Genomic DNA, 17,111 nt, shown 5'->3' with positions numbered 1-17,111 from the left:
CAGCTGCAAGCAAATATTGTGTGCCACGACAAATGATGGCCCAAGCTTTCTATATGGGACCCAATCTGTCCCACAATGCCATTATAATAGATAATAAATAAAAGGGACTGAAAAAGAATTTGGCACGCAGCCCAAGACCAAACTGAGGGCTGCTAGCTTTTTGGCCCCTTCAGGTCGAGTCTTGCCTGTACCGGGATCCAGCTGGAATTCCGCCATATGTGCAGGAACGCCGAGGGTAGGATCGTAATATAAGCGCTTGGTCACAAAATCCCTGCCAGTTGCCGCCCAGTTCATGGTCCGGAGTTCCTCTAACCATTTCAACCCCCACATCACCGCCCAGGCCCCAGGCTCCCATGGAGGAGAAATTATTGCATGGATCGAGGGCGAAATGGTCATTTCAAGACCAATGCGGCTTCATTACCCCATTCTAAACTCAAAACACCGACCCGCGTGTCACGAGAGCGTCCGAGCGGATGGTGGCCACCACTCACCGCTCCCTTTTACAACCACCGGTTCGTCCGAATGTCCCCACATTTCGCCACCTATCCTTTATCGACTCCGCCCAACCGACGTGTCCTGTTACACGGTGGTACCCGCTCCCTTCTCCGACCACCAGCCTGTCCCTCATTTCGCCATCTGTCCTTGTCTTTTTTCCTCCTTGGTGTAACGGACCCTGTGCCTTTAAAACTGGTCAAGATTCCCCATCGGAGAGCAAACGCGCACTCTCCAAAGCTTCGAGTTCTTTCTCCGCCCCTGCCGCCGCCATGGATTCCGGCCATTTTCCGCTTCTCCTCGCCCTACTCCTGACGATCCTCGCCGGAATATCGTCGGCATTGCCGGAAAATGCTCCCACATTGCCGTCGCAGATCAACTCCAACTCGGTCCTGGTCGCGCTGCTCGACTCCCACTACACGGAGCTGGCGGAGCTCGTGGAGAAGGCCCTCCTCCTCCGCGCCCTAGAGGATGCTGTCGGCCGCCACAACCTCACCATCTTCGCCCCCCGCAACGATGCCCTCGACCCCGAGTTCAAGCACTTCCTGCTCGAGCCCGGCAACCTCAAGTCGCTCCAAACCCTCATCCTCTACCACGTGATCCCCTCCCGCGTCGTCGCCTCCGAATCATGGGCGGCCGAGCCCGTCGACCAGCGGACCCTCTCCGGGGACCGCCTCCGCCTCTCCGGTGACGGCACCGCCGTGAAGCGGGTCGGGACCACCGTCGTGATCCACCCGGACGCGGTGGTCCGCCCGGACGGCGTCATCCACGGCATCGAGCGGATGCTGGTCCCCAGATCCGTCCAGGAGGAGTACCTCAACCGCCGGCGGAGGCTGTCCTCCGTCGCCGCCGTGCTGCCCACCGGCGCGCCCGAGGCCGACCCCCGGACGACCGGTCACCGCCTCTTCCCCTCGAGACCGGTCTCCCCTTCCGACGGGCCGACGACGTCCCCGGACCCCGCTGTGGCGGCTCCGTCGTCCGCGCCGGCGCCGGCGCCCGGGTCTGCCTTCCAGGTGTTCGATGGGGAGAGCGAGGTGAGGGACTTCATCCAGAGCCTGATCCGGTACGGCGGGTACAACGAGCTGGCGGACGTGCTGGCGAACCTGACGTCGCTGGCGTCGGAGATGGGGCGGCTGGTCTCGGAGGGCTACGTGCTGACGGTGCTGGCGCCCAACGACGAGGCGATGGGGAAGCTGACGGCGGAGCAGCTGAGCGAGGCGGGAGCGCCGGAGCGGATGGTGTACTACCACCTGATACCCGAGTACCAGACGGAGGAGAGCATGTACAACGCGGTGCGGCGTTTCGGGAAGGTCCGGTACGATACGCTACGGGTGCCCCACAAGGTGGTAGCCAGGGAGGCCGACGGCTCGGTCAAGTTCGGCCAGGGGGAGGCCTCCGCCTACCTCTTCGACCCGGACATCTACACCGACGGCAGGATCTCCGTGCAGGGCATAGACTCCGTGCTCTTCCCGCCGGAGGAGGATACCGTGTCGCCAGCGCCGGCGCCGACCGCCACCGTTGGCGTTGCCAAGCCAAGGCGAGGTTAGTCGGTTTTTTCTTTTCCTTCCCCGCCTTCTATTTTCCAGGAAAACGTCTGAAAAAAGAAATTGCCCTTTTCTCTCGGTCCTCATTTTCTTTAAAAAAAAATCTTTTTTTTTTCTTTTTTTCTTTTCTGCACTGCCCTATTTTCTAAACGAAATTTCTCAAAAACTTCTTTTTCTTTTTGTTTGTTTGTTTGTTTGTTTTTGTTTGCAAAATGCTGGGGAAATGGTATCGCTGGATTTGCTTGGAAGGTGGTCCACAGGAGCTGCAAAAATAAATAAATAAATAAATAAATAAATAGAGATAAAGGTAATAACATTTTGGGAACGGAGATGGTGACATGAACCAACTTTAATGTTGGGTATGTGGGGCATTTGGGGGAAGAAGACATAACGTCTCTCGTATCTGGACTGGTAAAATCCAGCGAGGGTGATAGGGGAGGCCCAGGGGAGCTTGTTTTCGTCTTTTGTGTTTGTAATTGTAGGAGGTCCTCATCGACAACGTGAAGCGGTCCCTTTCTTTCGTAACCTTTTCAAAATTTTGTCACCAGATTCCTCGGCCAAGTATGATATATGTAGTATAAAATAGCAGCATGCACGTATCACCCAAACCTCATCAAAACTGAGTGAACGTGTGGTTTTTGTAGCGATTAATTAATGGCATGTAATGCGAATCACAAAATTAGTTTGTTAATGTGTTCAAAATTGGTTGCAGGAATGTTGCTTGAGGTGGCGTGCCAGATGGTGGGTGCCTTCGGTCAGCGGTCTCGTTTCACCACCTGCCAGTAGACACGGCCAACCAGAAAAGAAGCATAGACAGAAGAATAAAAGGTCACACAAAAGCGCTCCATTACTTGTGATAATTGTGTTCTTTGCTATGAAGCAGAAGTGATGAATACTGATAAGTGAAACGTCTGTGAGCAGGTGCAGCATGGTCGCCTGAGGTAGTAGCCAAGCAGGATGATGTATAAAATTTGTTAGACAGCTTATCGCATTGGAGACTAGTTGGATTTCCCATAGATTTTCTTTCCGTTGTTCTTGTTCTATGGTGCAGCTGTATGCTCGGAGAGGAAAGATGAGGTGGCTAGCATGGATGGGGTTCTGGTGTTTCTCTTTGTTCGATTTTCCTTACTAGTTACTGGTTATATGGTAACACTCGCATGTGAATATCAATAAAGAGGAAATTAGTAGGATGAGCACTATATATTTGGACACTGTTGTCATAAATCGGTATGAGATGTCTCTTTATTTTCCCATGTTTCTTGATTTTTCTTTTGTAGTCTACATATTGTGTTAAATAGGTCACCAGCTATTTTCAGCAATGTTGTGGTATAAAGAGAGGATTTTATTATTCTCATATTGGTTGTGAGTCAAGGAGAATTCTGATTTATATAGAAGGATCATCTTTTTTATATGAGACGTCTTTTGAACAATAAAATCGTGAGGTCCAAAACGATCCATACAGTCTTTGGATTACAGGCTATAGATCAGAGCCATGAGTCCTTGATCATAATAAATAATATGAGCATTATCATCAAGATTCTCTATACATGATATTGGAGACCTTAATCCTACGTCCGCATTGTTTCTTCAGTTGTTTTGGTATGTCTTGTATCGAGGTCTTTTATTCCACCCATCTTGAGTTTCGTATTTCCATGATCTTCTCACTGTACTCCTCTCTCTACGACGTATGTCTAAATCCTCATGGAGATTGAAGGAAGAGACATCATACATCGGCCTACAAAGATGAGGGCACCAGCAAGTCAGAAAGATAAGAAGAAATACTATCATTTCTATTGAGACCACAACTACAACATCGAAGAGTGTCTCCACCTAAAGGATATGATCGAAGACCTCATTCGTCAAGGATACCTCGAAGGGTATGTCTGGAACAAGAGAAGGATTCTAACTCACTATCTTCTTCTTACTTTATTCTTTCCGTCCGAAAAACTTTTCTAATTTAGGCATCCGAGAGTTTTCTATCGGAGAACCCTCTATCTTCTTCTTTGACATGTGAGGATTTCTTTTATAGGTCCCTGAGGCCCTGATCGACATCCAATTGCTCCAGCGGTATGGAGAGTCCGAGCTATCCCGCCACAATGGACAACCTCAAGGAGGGGTAGCAACAGATTGAGTCCGAGCATCATGTTGTATGCATTTTGCTAAGAAGCAAGCTTGCCGCTTCTGATCGGAAAAGAAGAAGAAGAAGAAGCAATAATTTGATGGCGATTATATGGTCATTTTCAAGACAAGAAATGCTTAATGTGCTATATATGCATGTGGTGGCTACCATTGGGCGAAGGATTGCCCCAAGAAAAAGACCGTCAGCACGGTCCATGCCAAGGAGGCGAGGAGCAAGGAGAACCTAGAATGGAAGCTTTATAGGTGATAAATATCGCGAAGGAGCAAGTCAATGGAGGCAAAGCCTTTAAACAAAGAGTGGGCGTCTATTGTCGTGAGCATGCATCAACGGCAAGGCCACCAAGGCGATAGTCAACATCAGTGCCACATACAATTTCACTGGCGACTCGAAGGCAAAACGTACGCTGGTAAAAAAAAAAAAAAAAAAAAAAAAAAAAAAGGTCGAGCAAGATGTAGGCCATCGACTCTGTCGTAGGACCCTTGTTAGGGGTGGCCAAATAAGTAACGCCGGATATGAGAAATTTTTTGTGCACCGCCGTATAAAAAATCCACCGTAGAATATATATTTTATATAGTTAATCCACATAGTCATTATTTTTTAATATATATTTAATATATATAATTTTATTTTTTTATTTAAAAAATTTATATGACAAAAATATTCTTATCTTTTAGAAAAAAATTATGATGTCCTATGATGTATTATGACTTTCTATACACAGGATGTCATAATATGGTCCAGAAAATTATAACATCCTGCGTCAAATTATGACTTTGCATTCAGGATGTTATAATATGGTCCAGGATATCATAATATGGAAGAGGCATTTTTGTCTAACTACTTTCCAATGCGTATTTAATGCCTGCAGCTTTATTTTTTCATTTGAAAATTTTAAAAAATAAAAATATTCTTATTTTTTGAAAAAAAATTATGACATTCTGTGCATATTATGATATCTTATGCTATATTATGGCATATTGTGGATAAAAATTATGACTTTTTGAATGCAGGATATTATAATATGGATATAGGATGTCATAATTTTTTCAAAGAATAGGTATATTTTCGTCATTCAAGATTTTAAACGAAAAGATAAAACTGCAGGTATTAAATATGCGTTAGAAAGCAATGACTATGTGCATCAATCGAACAAAGCGGTGTACTTCACATCAGATTTTCTACACTACCCACGATACACAAAGAAAAGAATTACTCTATATGAAAGAAGATTGTCAGAGTTTAAAAAATTCATATTTTGAAGTTCGTCTCAAGCCGTGATAGAAAAGGCAATCTTGACAAATATCAATTAAAAAGAAGATTCACCAACATCATTAGAATTAAAACTCTCATATAAAACTAATACCATGATCTCCAGCATCGAGCTAGCTATCTAACTCATCTTGAATCACCGAAAATGAAGGTTGGATGAGGAGGGTATGAATGATTAATTTACCAAAGATGTGTCTGTGCTAGCAAACTTCCAGAAAAATTATGAAATGTCATTTTGTGTTCCGTTATTTAAAGGAGAATTTTGCTATTATTTAGCCCAATGTCAATGTTTCTTTCATCTAGAAACTCGTGTTAGATGAGCTAGAAGTCTCGCAGGAGTTAGGAATACATTTTTGACTATTTATCTAATATTTCTCTTTATTCTCTTTCGAAAATTTGTGTCGGACTGAAACTAGGAAAGCTTATCAGCTTCAGGAGATCTGCAAATGAATCTAATTGCACTCTTTTGACAACAAGCAATTTTAATAAACTTTTTAAAACATGTTCCTCAATGTTTTTTTGCTTGAAATGATTCTTTGCTTGCCATGGTATGAGACCACGATCATGCAAGGTCAGAAGCTTCTAGCATTCCTCAAATTGGTGCAAGAATGGTGACCCTCAAGGAGTTGGTATAAGTCCATCGATTATCCGATCTTTAGGTTTATTTTCTACTTCAAGGTCAAGTTTCTGCCATGCAACTTTGATCTTGTGTAGGGTTAGCTGGCTCGCGCACATCAAATTTGATATCAAAGTAAGTCCTTCCCATCAGTTAGGATTTAATTTTTTTTATGTGATTTCTAATAGCATTAGAACTTTTTCTGATCTAAAAATATTATTAGATTTTATGTAGGACGTCTATCTCCAGGTTTTTTTTGATGACCCGAATCTAGGTGCCTGTAATTTGCCAATGTGCATGTAATTGGTCAAAAGCAAGTTTAGAGGTGAAGCAAAAAATTTGGTGGAGAATAGTTGGATACAAAAACCGATGCTGTAATATAAGCAGTACAACTTGGGTTATATGAGAAGCAAAATAATGCCCTCTCGGAAGTCGCAGTATCCAAACTTACAATAGACTCCTTGCAAGGAAAAGAGAAAATAGTCTCCAAGAGTGCAGCACATAAGCCAATCTTTCAAGCAGAGAGGTACCGCGAGCAAGCCTCCTCTCCTACTCTTACTGAATCATAGTCCATGATTCTAGATTTTCTAAGGTATTGTCCGATAAAATTGAAGAATAGAAGACTTGCTCAACAATCAAAGGAGACACATAAACGAGAAGATAACAATAATTCCGGAAGCTAATGGTAGTCATGATCAAGTTTCAACCCCAAGCAATTCATCAGAGTATCATGGAAGGATCATCCCGTGTTCTAAAGCAGCCTACAAGGACATAAAAATCCATCTTGTCTTCCATGTGAGCTATTTGAAACCTTATCATGAAGACTGAGGACGACCTGGCAAATGTGGGATTCTACATGGAGCACCAATGACAATGACAACATCATCCGAGAAAGAAGTGGACTTTGCGCTCAAATTTAAGTGCTCCATAAAGGGAATGTGTGGAGAGAGTATGGCAATATAAAGACAAGATCAACAACTTTCTTAATGGTGCAAAAGAGGAGGACGTCTATGCAATAGGTGGGGGACAGCTCAAGAGTCCAGAATATTCTCTCAAACTCTTCATGGACTCCAAAAGCCTTTTTTGATCTCTAGCACCATAGATATTTCGACTACTTTCTAGATGTTTTCCAGATATTTCTAATGCTTATAGATGTTTTATATATATATATATATATATATATATATATATATATATATATATATATATATATAATTTTTTTTGATAAGAAGATGTTTATGTCCTTTGGGTCTGTGCTAACTCAGGTGCATGAAAAATGGTGCAATTGAAGCTACCTTAGCTTTAGGTCCGCATGGAGAAAAGAATTCTAATAGAACTGCCAAAATAGGCCGATCCGGTTCAAACCGATCCGATCCTAATCTATATGAGCTGTGATTATAGGGGTCGGATCAGATTCGACCCACTTGCTAAAATGGACTATAAAAAATCAGTCTGATTCTAGCTCATGTGGGCTGTGAGTTAGGACCGGACCAGCCCATTATTATTATTTTTTTTTCCCTCGTTTCTCCGGTTCTCCCTTCCCTTCCTCCCACCCCCCATCTAGTCTTTCTCTGCCGACGGTCGACCCGCTCCAAGCCCCCTCCGACGCACCACCCGCAGCCTCGCCCCGCCGCCATCCTCCACACCGTCCACCACGGGCCCCACGCCAGTTCCGCCCCACTGCTACGGCCGTCTGGAGGAGGTAAGACCGGCTGGAGGGGAGGCGCGGAGGCGGGACCGCCGGGAAAGGAGGGCAGGGCACGGAGAGGAGGGGGGAGTCGGGCGACGGAAGGCGGAGGGGGATCGAACTGGGGATTGTGATGGGGAGGGAGAGGCTGCAATTGCCGCGCCGGCGGGGGGAGGCGAGACTTTTGGAGAGGGACGGGAGGGCGCGGAGGAGGCCGGGCGCGACGCATCGCTGCTGCTGTATCGCGACCGAAGCAGAGAAGAGGGAAGGGGAGACAGGAGGAGAGAAGAAATATCCAAAAAAAAAATCAAATAGGCCAGCCCACGGGCTGATCCAGCCCTAATCCGGTTCAGCCCATGGGCTACAGGGGCCAAGCCTTTCAAAAATGGGTCAAAATTTTTCAAACAGGCCCAATCTATTTTTAGAGCCAAATGAACTGGCCCATAGATCCTGACCCATTTTGACAGCTTTAGGTTCTAATTTGCAAACTCACTCCACATGGTAGAGAGCTCCTTAAGAGAGGAAACTTCCCGAGGTGCATTTCGCTCTCCTAACCCGTGACACAATGCATTGTGCCATTTACCGATCACCAAAATCATGTGTAAGATTTTTGAGTCAGACTCGTAGCTGAGGCTGAAAGAAGAGCAAGCTGTATCATCTCGATCTGAACATTCTGCTGCGGCTTGAAACAAACTATAAAGATGGCACCAAGTGATCCACCATCATCGCCACAGCTATTGTTTGGTGGGCAAAACGCTGTTAGCAAAAAAAAAATGCATACGGGACCAGCAAGCCGAACGTAGTTGTAACTTTGGCGAAAAGGAATCAGCTTCCTTTGCACCGTTGGATCATCCATTGGTTGCTTTGAGATCTTTGCAGCCGAATGAATGAGAAGAGTTCGGATCACTTTGAGATCCACCCTGCCATCATCACACCCCCATCCCCCCACCCCACCCCCCCAAAGAAAAGAAAAGAAAAGAAAAGAAAAGGGTGCGCGCATGATACATTGGAAAACATTAATCATTTTCATTTGAAAAGGCCAAATGAGAAATTCCCAAACGACATAATGCAAATATAACGTACGACCCCCAACCTGGAGAGAGTGTGAGAGAACAAACTCGAAGGTTGTGGGGAACATAATCCATCACTGCTATACACCTAAAACTCGAGGCCTGACGGATGGATGGCTCACCAAAAACGATCTTCAAACAACTTTATGTTTGGGTTAACCAGTTTATCTCTTCCTCTTTCCACCCCCTGAACCTCGGGGCCCCTTCCCCGCAGACTCGGATCCCTGAGATTTGCTTGCAGGGGTCTTCTTCTTGGCACCTGATTTTGATTTCCCATTACTTTTCAAATCAAGCTCCACTTGAACTCCTATCGGCACATGAAATGAACATAAATCAACACAATTCATAAAATGGGCCTTCTTCTATTATATGCCAAAAAAAAAAAAAGGGTAAATATGTAACTCCAACCTTTAGGTTTATTGCCAAGGAGATCCAGCTGTGGCTTGGCCTCACCATTAGTGTTGGATCCAACATCATCTGAAAAAAAAAATCAAAGCACGATAAGATTTGAGTCCTAGAGTGGAAGTTCTAAATGCAAATTATTTAAGAAGAAACATCCATTATTGCTTGTGCGTACTCCTAACATGATGCTTGAATAGTTCTCAGCATTTCAATTTATAGTCGACCAGAAAACACGAGATTTACAGAAAAACGATAACATGCTGAAAGTTTGAGTTGTGGGTGTCCCACTTGAAAGTGGAGGTGGCCACATGCTTTTGAAAATAGTAAGATACATAAGGGTGAGAGCACATGAACAAAATAAAAGAGCCAAAAGACAATGATGGTCAATACAAGGTCAAGATGTGTTAGTGTCATTTCAGTCAACCCAACACATGCATGCATGCATGTATGTATGTACATATGTTTAAAAAAATCTGATGCCCAAGTTGTAGAAGTAACGGGTAGAAGGCTGCAATGATGATTGATAAGAACATTAAAATGCATCTATAAATTCACCAATTTACTAGATTAGTTGTAAACACCAAAAGAAGCAAGTAAAAAGAAGCAGTATCGCCTGTAAACAACTAGATACACTCTTCGTAAAGTATTTGGAGAAGATCCAGGTAAAATAATCAGAAGATCGAACGTTTCTTTCCAGATTTCAATAACTTGGAATTTAGTAAAATTTCTTAGAACATCTACTTACCATTTTACCATAAAACACAGTGAAACACAAAAGCACTCACCAGTATCTTCTGAATCAGAAGAATCCTCTTCTTCACCTTCTGCCACAGCATCTCCATTTTCTTCAGCTAAACCACCCTCCACTGGCTCCAGCATTGCTGCTATTCGTTTTTTTGGAGCCTTCTTCACGCCTGGAAGAGTGATCAAGTCTGCTGCTCGCACCACACGAGAGCTGCTCCCCTGCTTATATGCCTTGGTTAATGCGGCTTTAACTGCTGGTTGAATTCCTTCCATTGGATTAGGGTGGCCCTATATCAATTGAAAAGGGTTAGCAATGCTCGTCAAAGAAATATACTGGGAAAAGACAAACATATACACTCACATAAACAAACACGGATGCACATGCACACACGTGTGTACACAGACATGCTAGATGTTAGTCATATAGAACAGACTGAAAGGTGAACCAAAGTTTACTTTGTGTACAAAGAATATCTTGCTGCACTAAAAATAAATCAAGCAAGCTGGATTTGCCATGAGGTCAGAGCTAGATACCCTACCCTCCAACCCCTAAGAAAATCAAGGGGTTAAGACCAGGACAGTGATATTTCTGCCAACAAGTGAACTGTAATTTTTTTTAAAAAAAGAAGAAGAAATTGAATGCCTATGAAGCAATAAAAGACCAAACAAATGCCACACTAACACAGCCATGAAGCCAAATTAACAGTCCAAAAGTTTTTCCATAGATTCTTCTTTGACCAAGGACTTGCACTTTCTAAATTCCAACAAAGGACTTGCACTTTCTAAATTCCTATAAAGGAATTGCACTTTCTAAGTTCCAAGAAAGGGCCTTACTCTTCAAATATTAGATAAACACTAATTCTGGATTTTTAAAATTCCCAAAAAGTTCATGCCTAGAGAATTGTTGATAAAATCCTTGTTCTAGTTCCAATTCTTGATGTTGCTCTTTCGGATCTGATTTTCTGTATATCTTCTTACACAGCATCATTCCAACCAGGCCAATTCATAAGCAGCATTGGATTGCTAAAAATAACCCTTCACTGGAGTCAAAATTCAACAAGTCTTTTCATCAGCTTTGACTGAATTAAAGAATTTCTAATATAGTTATACAACCCCCTCATAACACTTCTTAAAATCCAAAAGAATATTTAAGAATGTTTTAAACTAATATGAGACAGACAAATCAATTCTAATCACTTAAAAAAAAAAGGACATCTTTTGTCATATTGAAACACCTCATTTGCCATTAGTATTTAGATTTTGCTTTGATGATTGCCTTTCATTGTATTCGCTCCACCAATTTTATAGTTCACTCCTTACAGTGAAAGATAATCTCTAACAACTATGTACCCATGTAGATCAAAGGATCTAGCTACGTTTTCATACTCTTAAAGACTTCATATATTTCCAGAATTCACTTTGGTTATTTATGCTTAAATTCTAACACTGATTTGCTAGTCACTTGGTTACTCACCATCCTTGAAGAAGAGCTGATTGTCTAGTTTTGAACTGTCTCTATCATCACGCAATCGTCTTCCCTTTTATTCTCTAAAGAAAGCTCCTCATTTCACTTACATGGTCACATAAATATTGATGCAGGGGGATCACCAAACTCAATATCGACCACTCTGTTCACTATGGAGAGGATTGAACAAAGTCCAAGAGCGAGATTTGTCACATTGAAAAGCTGAAATGCATACCAAAGCTCCAGAGACTTAAACATGCTTGTATAACATCCTATCGAGGTGGTCTTTTTTTTTTTTTTTTTTCTCGTTGTTTGAAATCCGGTAACTTTTGAGCTCTACAATGTGACGCCAAACCCTAAAAGGTCCCCTACACCTAGTTTCTAGGGGCAAATACATCATTTAGGCCTCAAAACAAATTAGTCAGAGAAAAGTTTCCTTTTTAGAAAAGATTTTGACCATGCGTATCTCACGATTCGAGAAGAATTAGATGGAATGATTGCATATAAAGTTGATGTAAAAGTCAAGATTTACCTCTTGTAGGATTTTAGCTTTTTTGTGATTATTTCCAAAAGAGACATCTCTATTTTGAGGGAAACGTAACATCTTTTAACTATAATAGCAATCTGACCTGAAGGGCAGACCTCACAAATATGAATAGAGGCTTCATAATTCAGTTCTATTATTCAAAAAGGAAGAAGACTTAGACCCTACTTTCACTAATTTTCCTTGAAGGAATTTCTTATTTATCCCCAATAAGATGAAATATTTTTAACTGGCTTCTCCAAAAGAATCTTCTACAAACAAAATGACTGTATTCTTCATTCGATATCATTCAAGGAAATTGAAACATTCAAGCCTTTTGGAACTTCATATCAAAGATGTTAAGATGTTTCAGTTTCGTTTTATTCCCACAAAATACAAGCAACTCCACCTATGATATCCCATTTTGTAAAAGGGCAGCTCAACTCTTCAGTTTTGCATTTCCTTGTAAACATGTTGCATTCTTTCTTATATCAAAAACAACCATTAGCAATGTTGTCGACATTGGATTTGAATCATTAGCATATGGGACAACATTAGAGACCAGATCATAGATCATGAGATTTTTAAAATGAAAAATTCAGAAACTTTGAGAATTATAGATTAGATAAATAACGAATAAAAGCAAGACTTCACAATTCAAATATAAGAATCTAACATCACGTCCAAGAAACCAATATATTTTCACCACCATAAGCTCATAAATAATATTGCAGAAACAAACACCACATAAATTCTTACAATATCCTACTTTAATCAAAATGACATATACATTGGTCCATAGAATAGACGAAGAAGTTCAATGATACTTCTCTAATCACCTTTGTAACAAGTATTATTCAGAACCACCTCCTTTCTACCTTCTGTAGGAAAAAAAAAAAAAAAAAAAACAAAACTTTCCTCCATATCCTATAGTTGAATCTCATATGACAACATAACACTCAACTTACTACCTCTAAACAAAGTTGATCATATTGCTAAATATGCTCAAAAGGGCAAATATCAGCAATTCAAAAATTTGAACATAATAATCCTTTGAGATAGGAAGATTATAGCAAGCAAAGCAATGAAAAGGAGGAAAATTTACAACAATATAAATATTTATGGATAGATTTTAACTTCTGAACTCACACATCTAATATATTTTTAACTTCTGAACTCACCCATCTAATACACACACACACACTAAAATGGAGGTTCAGCTTCAACCAAGCTCTCCATTCACCACCTGTACGGATACTAGAGCTCTCCGCATGCCATGTGGCACCCATATTAATAATATTATTAATAAAGCTCTTATTTAATAATGTATTAAATGAGAAGACTAGTAATACATTAATAAGAAACTTATTAGCTTATTAAATCATATTAAATAAAGAATTTTGCATGAGTATCACTACATTAATATAGAAATTAATGATATTATTAATAACCATATTTGCTTAATGTATGATGATATTAGTGAAAATATTTTTCATTAGTACAATAACCTACCCATATCCTACATGATCCATTATATTACATTAATATTTTATTAATTTTTATTGCATTTTTGTAATCATGTTCTTATTTAGAAGTGAAAGTGCAACCATTGAAAATCCCACTATATTGCATTTAAATATCCTCTATGTGCAATACTTTTCTATTTCTTATGTATAAGCAAGCTGGATCATGATCTTATTATTTTATAATGATATATTATCTTACTATATCGATAATTATACATATACTATTGAAATTTTGTATATCGATAGTATATTGTAATATTAATATCAAAAAATTATTTTAAAAAATAACTTGGCTTTTATGTCTATTATTTTTTATTCTACTTGAGTTATCTATTCTATTATGTCTATATTATATTGCATTTCAGGAACAATTGGAAACAAAGAGGAAAAATTGCACCCCATGCATATTACAAGCTAGTTTATTTTCTATTTGCTCTTAGACGTTCAGACCCATAAGGAGATTGCTTTCTTGTGTCAGAGGCTTAGTAATGATAGATATGATTATTCAAAAGACAGTTTAAGTTGATCATAAATTTCTCTTGGTTTGATATGTAGAGAAGATGAACAAGTTGGAACTTGTGCTCCAAGGAATAATACAATCCATAGATATTACAATTTCATTTTACTACAGTCTGAATCTGAAATGCAGACATAACCAATATTTCATTCATGCATAACTAGGAGCACATTCTGATCCATGAAATAAGACCATGATACCAAAAGTAATCAGTATCATCAAATGCAGACCTCAAGGAATAAAAAAAGCAACCAACAAAATATTTAGTCCAAAAAAGAAATGGCTCATTTTTTTATTAGCAAATATTGAGAATATGTAATGGTTTTTTAAAAATTCTGAATCATAAATAGACCAACCCGGAATTTGGACAGCTCCACAATGGTATCAAAATCCTCTTGACTTAGGGAATAAGTGTCCATTAACTCCACAACCTTCTGAACAGCTTCCTCCTGGCATTTGTTTTCACATGTTATACATAATAATTGTTCTGCTTTCCTTGAGCATAAAATCTTTCTGAAACAAAAGCAGAATGGAGAACATCAGACCTTGGGCATCACTCGCAGAGGATCTGTCAGCTGTTTCAGCAGAAGAGTAAAGTAATCCACCCGCAAAGTCTCCCTGGTGCATTTAGATATTAGATAAAGAGTAGCATCTCCATTATAATACAACTGCAAGCCTACTGAGCAGAAGGTATTTCAAAACATTCAGGTTGTGCTAGTCAAGTCAATGATCTAATAATCCTGAAACCTCTGAAGTGCTCAAGTCAAACATTTTCATCTTCTTTAAGGTCCTGATATAGATATTCACACAACTGTTGCAGCATACAGATAGAGATACTCATATAAATCTATTTCCTAACACCTTGACAAAGTAGAGGAAGGGGAAAAGAAATTAATTCACATCAAAGGTACTATATTAAACAAACATGATGAAGGATAAAAACTTATGAACTTAGCTTCAAGGGCATGCCACAATGCTTCATCGCATCTCAAAGATGTGGTTGGTCCATATTTTCTGTGTAAAGCATTGGATTAACTATGCTCTGATTTTGTATTTCATGCAATCAAAAACTAAAAAAAACAAAGTGATTGCCATTTGATACATGTTATTTCATTTAATAATTGTCGTGATGGTTTGGCAAAATCTGCATAAAGTCATGTATAACCAACTAAAGTTACTAAAAATCTAGAACATGCAGACCTATTCATCTAGTTTTGTGAACTATAAGGGAAAACTATTGAGTTCATAGGAGGTTTTAAACAAGTTCAAACAAGATTTGCAAACGATAAATAAAACAAATGGACGAATAAAGATTTACCTGGACCGTGGTGTAGAAAAATGTCATCACAGGCATATCTACATAAGCATGCATGCACAGATTAAGCAACTCAATCATCGCAGCCTTGGCTCCAATAGACCACCGCAATCCAGCAGTAAATGCTAATATTGCAACCATGTTGCAACATTTTGAACTCAATTACGGCCTAATTGTTCATCTTTGACTTTTCTGCTTCACGGCTAAAAGTTTTATAAAGTCCTTCCAGGAATAGCTCTCTCATATAAAAATACAGTATTCAGTAATGCGTATATTATTTGACAATTAACAATGATTTTACTAGAATGATCCATTTAATGCTAATATCATATTGACACAATTTAATATTAACATTCCAGTTATTACCAGTATCATTAAATTAATGAAACTGTTGATTATAAGACAAAACCAACATGAATCAATGTTCACAAAAGTATCCTTTTTAAAATGTAGTTAATAGCAACTTTTTAACTAATTTCAGCTAAGGATCTGTATCAAGCATTTATGAATTAAATACATAAACTCTTATTATGAGCACTGCGGCATACATGAAGCCAACTTGAGACAAATCTGCAACAAATGTGTTACATGTCTGTCACTGAAATTATGTAGCAGTAATCTGATCATATTGGCAAGCCCACCATAATATGGAAACTCTAAATTTGCCAATTTTTCAGGGGTACTTATGTGGACTATATTGGATTTGCATATACATATAGATTATATAGCATATATACACTTCTATGATCCTTCTTAGTTGTGTGTTTAACTTGACTTTCTGACAAGAACGTACAGTCAATCTCCACAAAAACTATGATGGTGTTTGGGCCCAGAACAACAAACTTTTGAGAGCTTTTGAGACTTGTCATACACTAGCCAAGTCACCATTGTCGAATTGAACTTTCATGATGAATTATATGCACTGTATTCTCACATACCATGCATTAAGGATGCTTTCAGCTTGTCTATAAACTATGAAATCAGATATTATAGCCTTATGACCACATTTGAGGTTAAGGAAAACCACCTGAACAAGTAATAGAGAAAAAAATGAAGTGCTAAGTGAAATCAGTTTTGTCAGACAGGGAAAGTTTATTTCTCTAGAAATTTCAAAAGAACTGACATTTTCAAAGGGAAAAAAGGAATCTAGACCTGAAGTGTGATAATACCAAGAGAACACAACACTTAATTGATGGTACATGAACACGAAAAGATCTCACATGTATATGTGGAGTATAGAACCAGCAACTAATGAGCTAATTATCAAAAAAAATCATGTAGTTTACCTGTTCATATTAGCTTCCTGGGAGGCAAGAATATGAATATGGACATCCTCCAAAAGCCTCAAGTTCTTTCCCGTTGTTGAGTTCTTTCCCAACCATCCACCAAATCTGTTATAGTTTCGCTCTCCCTGAACCAGAAAAACTCAAAAATTGAAAGACCACTTTACTAGTTGCATTTATGGAAAATATTTCATGATTTGATGGGGTTCCTCTTTTATGGCAATGTTTCATCACAGCAAGCCTCAGCATGTTCAAGATGCTCATTAAAATTTCCAAACAAATAATTGTAGTAAAGTAAAATTCTAAAGAGAACGAAGTATGAATGTCATATCTTCTAACTTGGTGGTGCCCATGTCATATTCTCCATAATGGCTCATCAGCACAAAAATTTGCACATCAGAATTAAGCGGATATGAAGAAAACATTATTGACAAGAAATTTTCTTTTAATAATTAAAACAAGCACGGACTGCACTTTGGCAACAATGAAAACTAGTAAAAGCGACACACTGACTTAAA

The 17,111-nt window shown here is 39.7% G+C and overlaps 2 protein-coding genes across 4 annotated transcripts in view; one reads left to right on the top strand and one right to left on the bottom strand.

Annotated features, from left to right (window-relative positions):
- Positions 1–458: 458 nt before the first annotated feature.
- On the top strand, positions 459–3,260 carry LOC105042419 (fasciclin-like arabinogalactan protein 15). Its single transcript, XM_010919617.4, has 3 exons — positions 459–2,034; positions 2,749–2,864; positions 2,958–3,260. Exons 1-2 carry the CDS (start codon positions 474–476, stop codon positions 2,820–2,822), a joined length of 1,635 nt encoding a protein of 544 aa, XP_010917919.1. The 5' UTR covers positions 459–473; the 3' UTR covers positions 2,823–2,864; positions 2,958–3,260.
- A 5,494-nt stretch (positions 3,261–8,754) lies between these two features.
- Positions 8,755–17,111, bottom strand: part of LOC105042420 (replication factor C subunit 1) — a 22,831-nt gene continuing 14,474 nt past the window's right edge. For 2 of the 3 annotated variants that reach the window (XM_010919618.4, XM_010919620.4), the window contains exons 18-23: positions 16,597–16,721; positions 14,541–14,613; positions 14,352–14,444; positions 10,006–10,252; positions 9,227–9,295; positions 8,755–9,125 (exon numbers count right to left, since the gene is read on the bottom strand). In XM_010919618.4, coding sequence (XP_010917920.1) covers positions 8,983–9,125; positions 9,227–9,295; positions 10,006–10,252; positions 14,352–14,444; positions 14,541–14,613; positions 16,597–16,721 — 750 coding nt within the window. In that variant the 3' untranslated portion in view covers positions 8,755–8,982. Of the gene's footprint in view, positions 9,126–9,226; positions 9,296–10,005; positions 10,253–14,351; positions 14,445–14,540; positions 14,614–14,755; positions 15,010–16,596; positions 16,722–17,111 lie in introns of those variants that run through there. The other variant, XM_029263744.2, reaches the window with a different exon arrangement.

This window comes from Elaeis guineensis, chromosome 3 (genome assembly GCF_000442705.2).
Source record: "Elaeis guineensis isolate ETL-2024a chromosome 3, EG11, whole genome shotgun sequence".
NCBI lineage: Eukaryota > Viridiplantae > Streptophyta > Magnoliopsida > Arecales > Arecaceae > Elaeis > Elaeis guineensis.
Note: the sequence above shows the minus strand (reverse complement) of the source record. Positions and strands in the feature narration are given on the sequence as shown.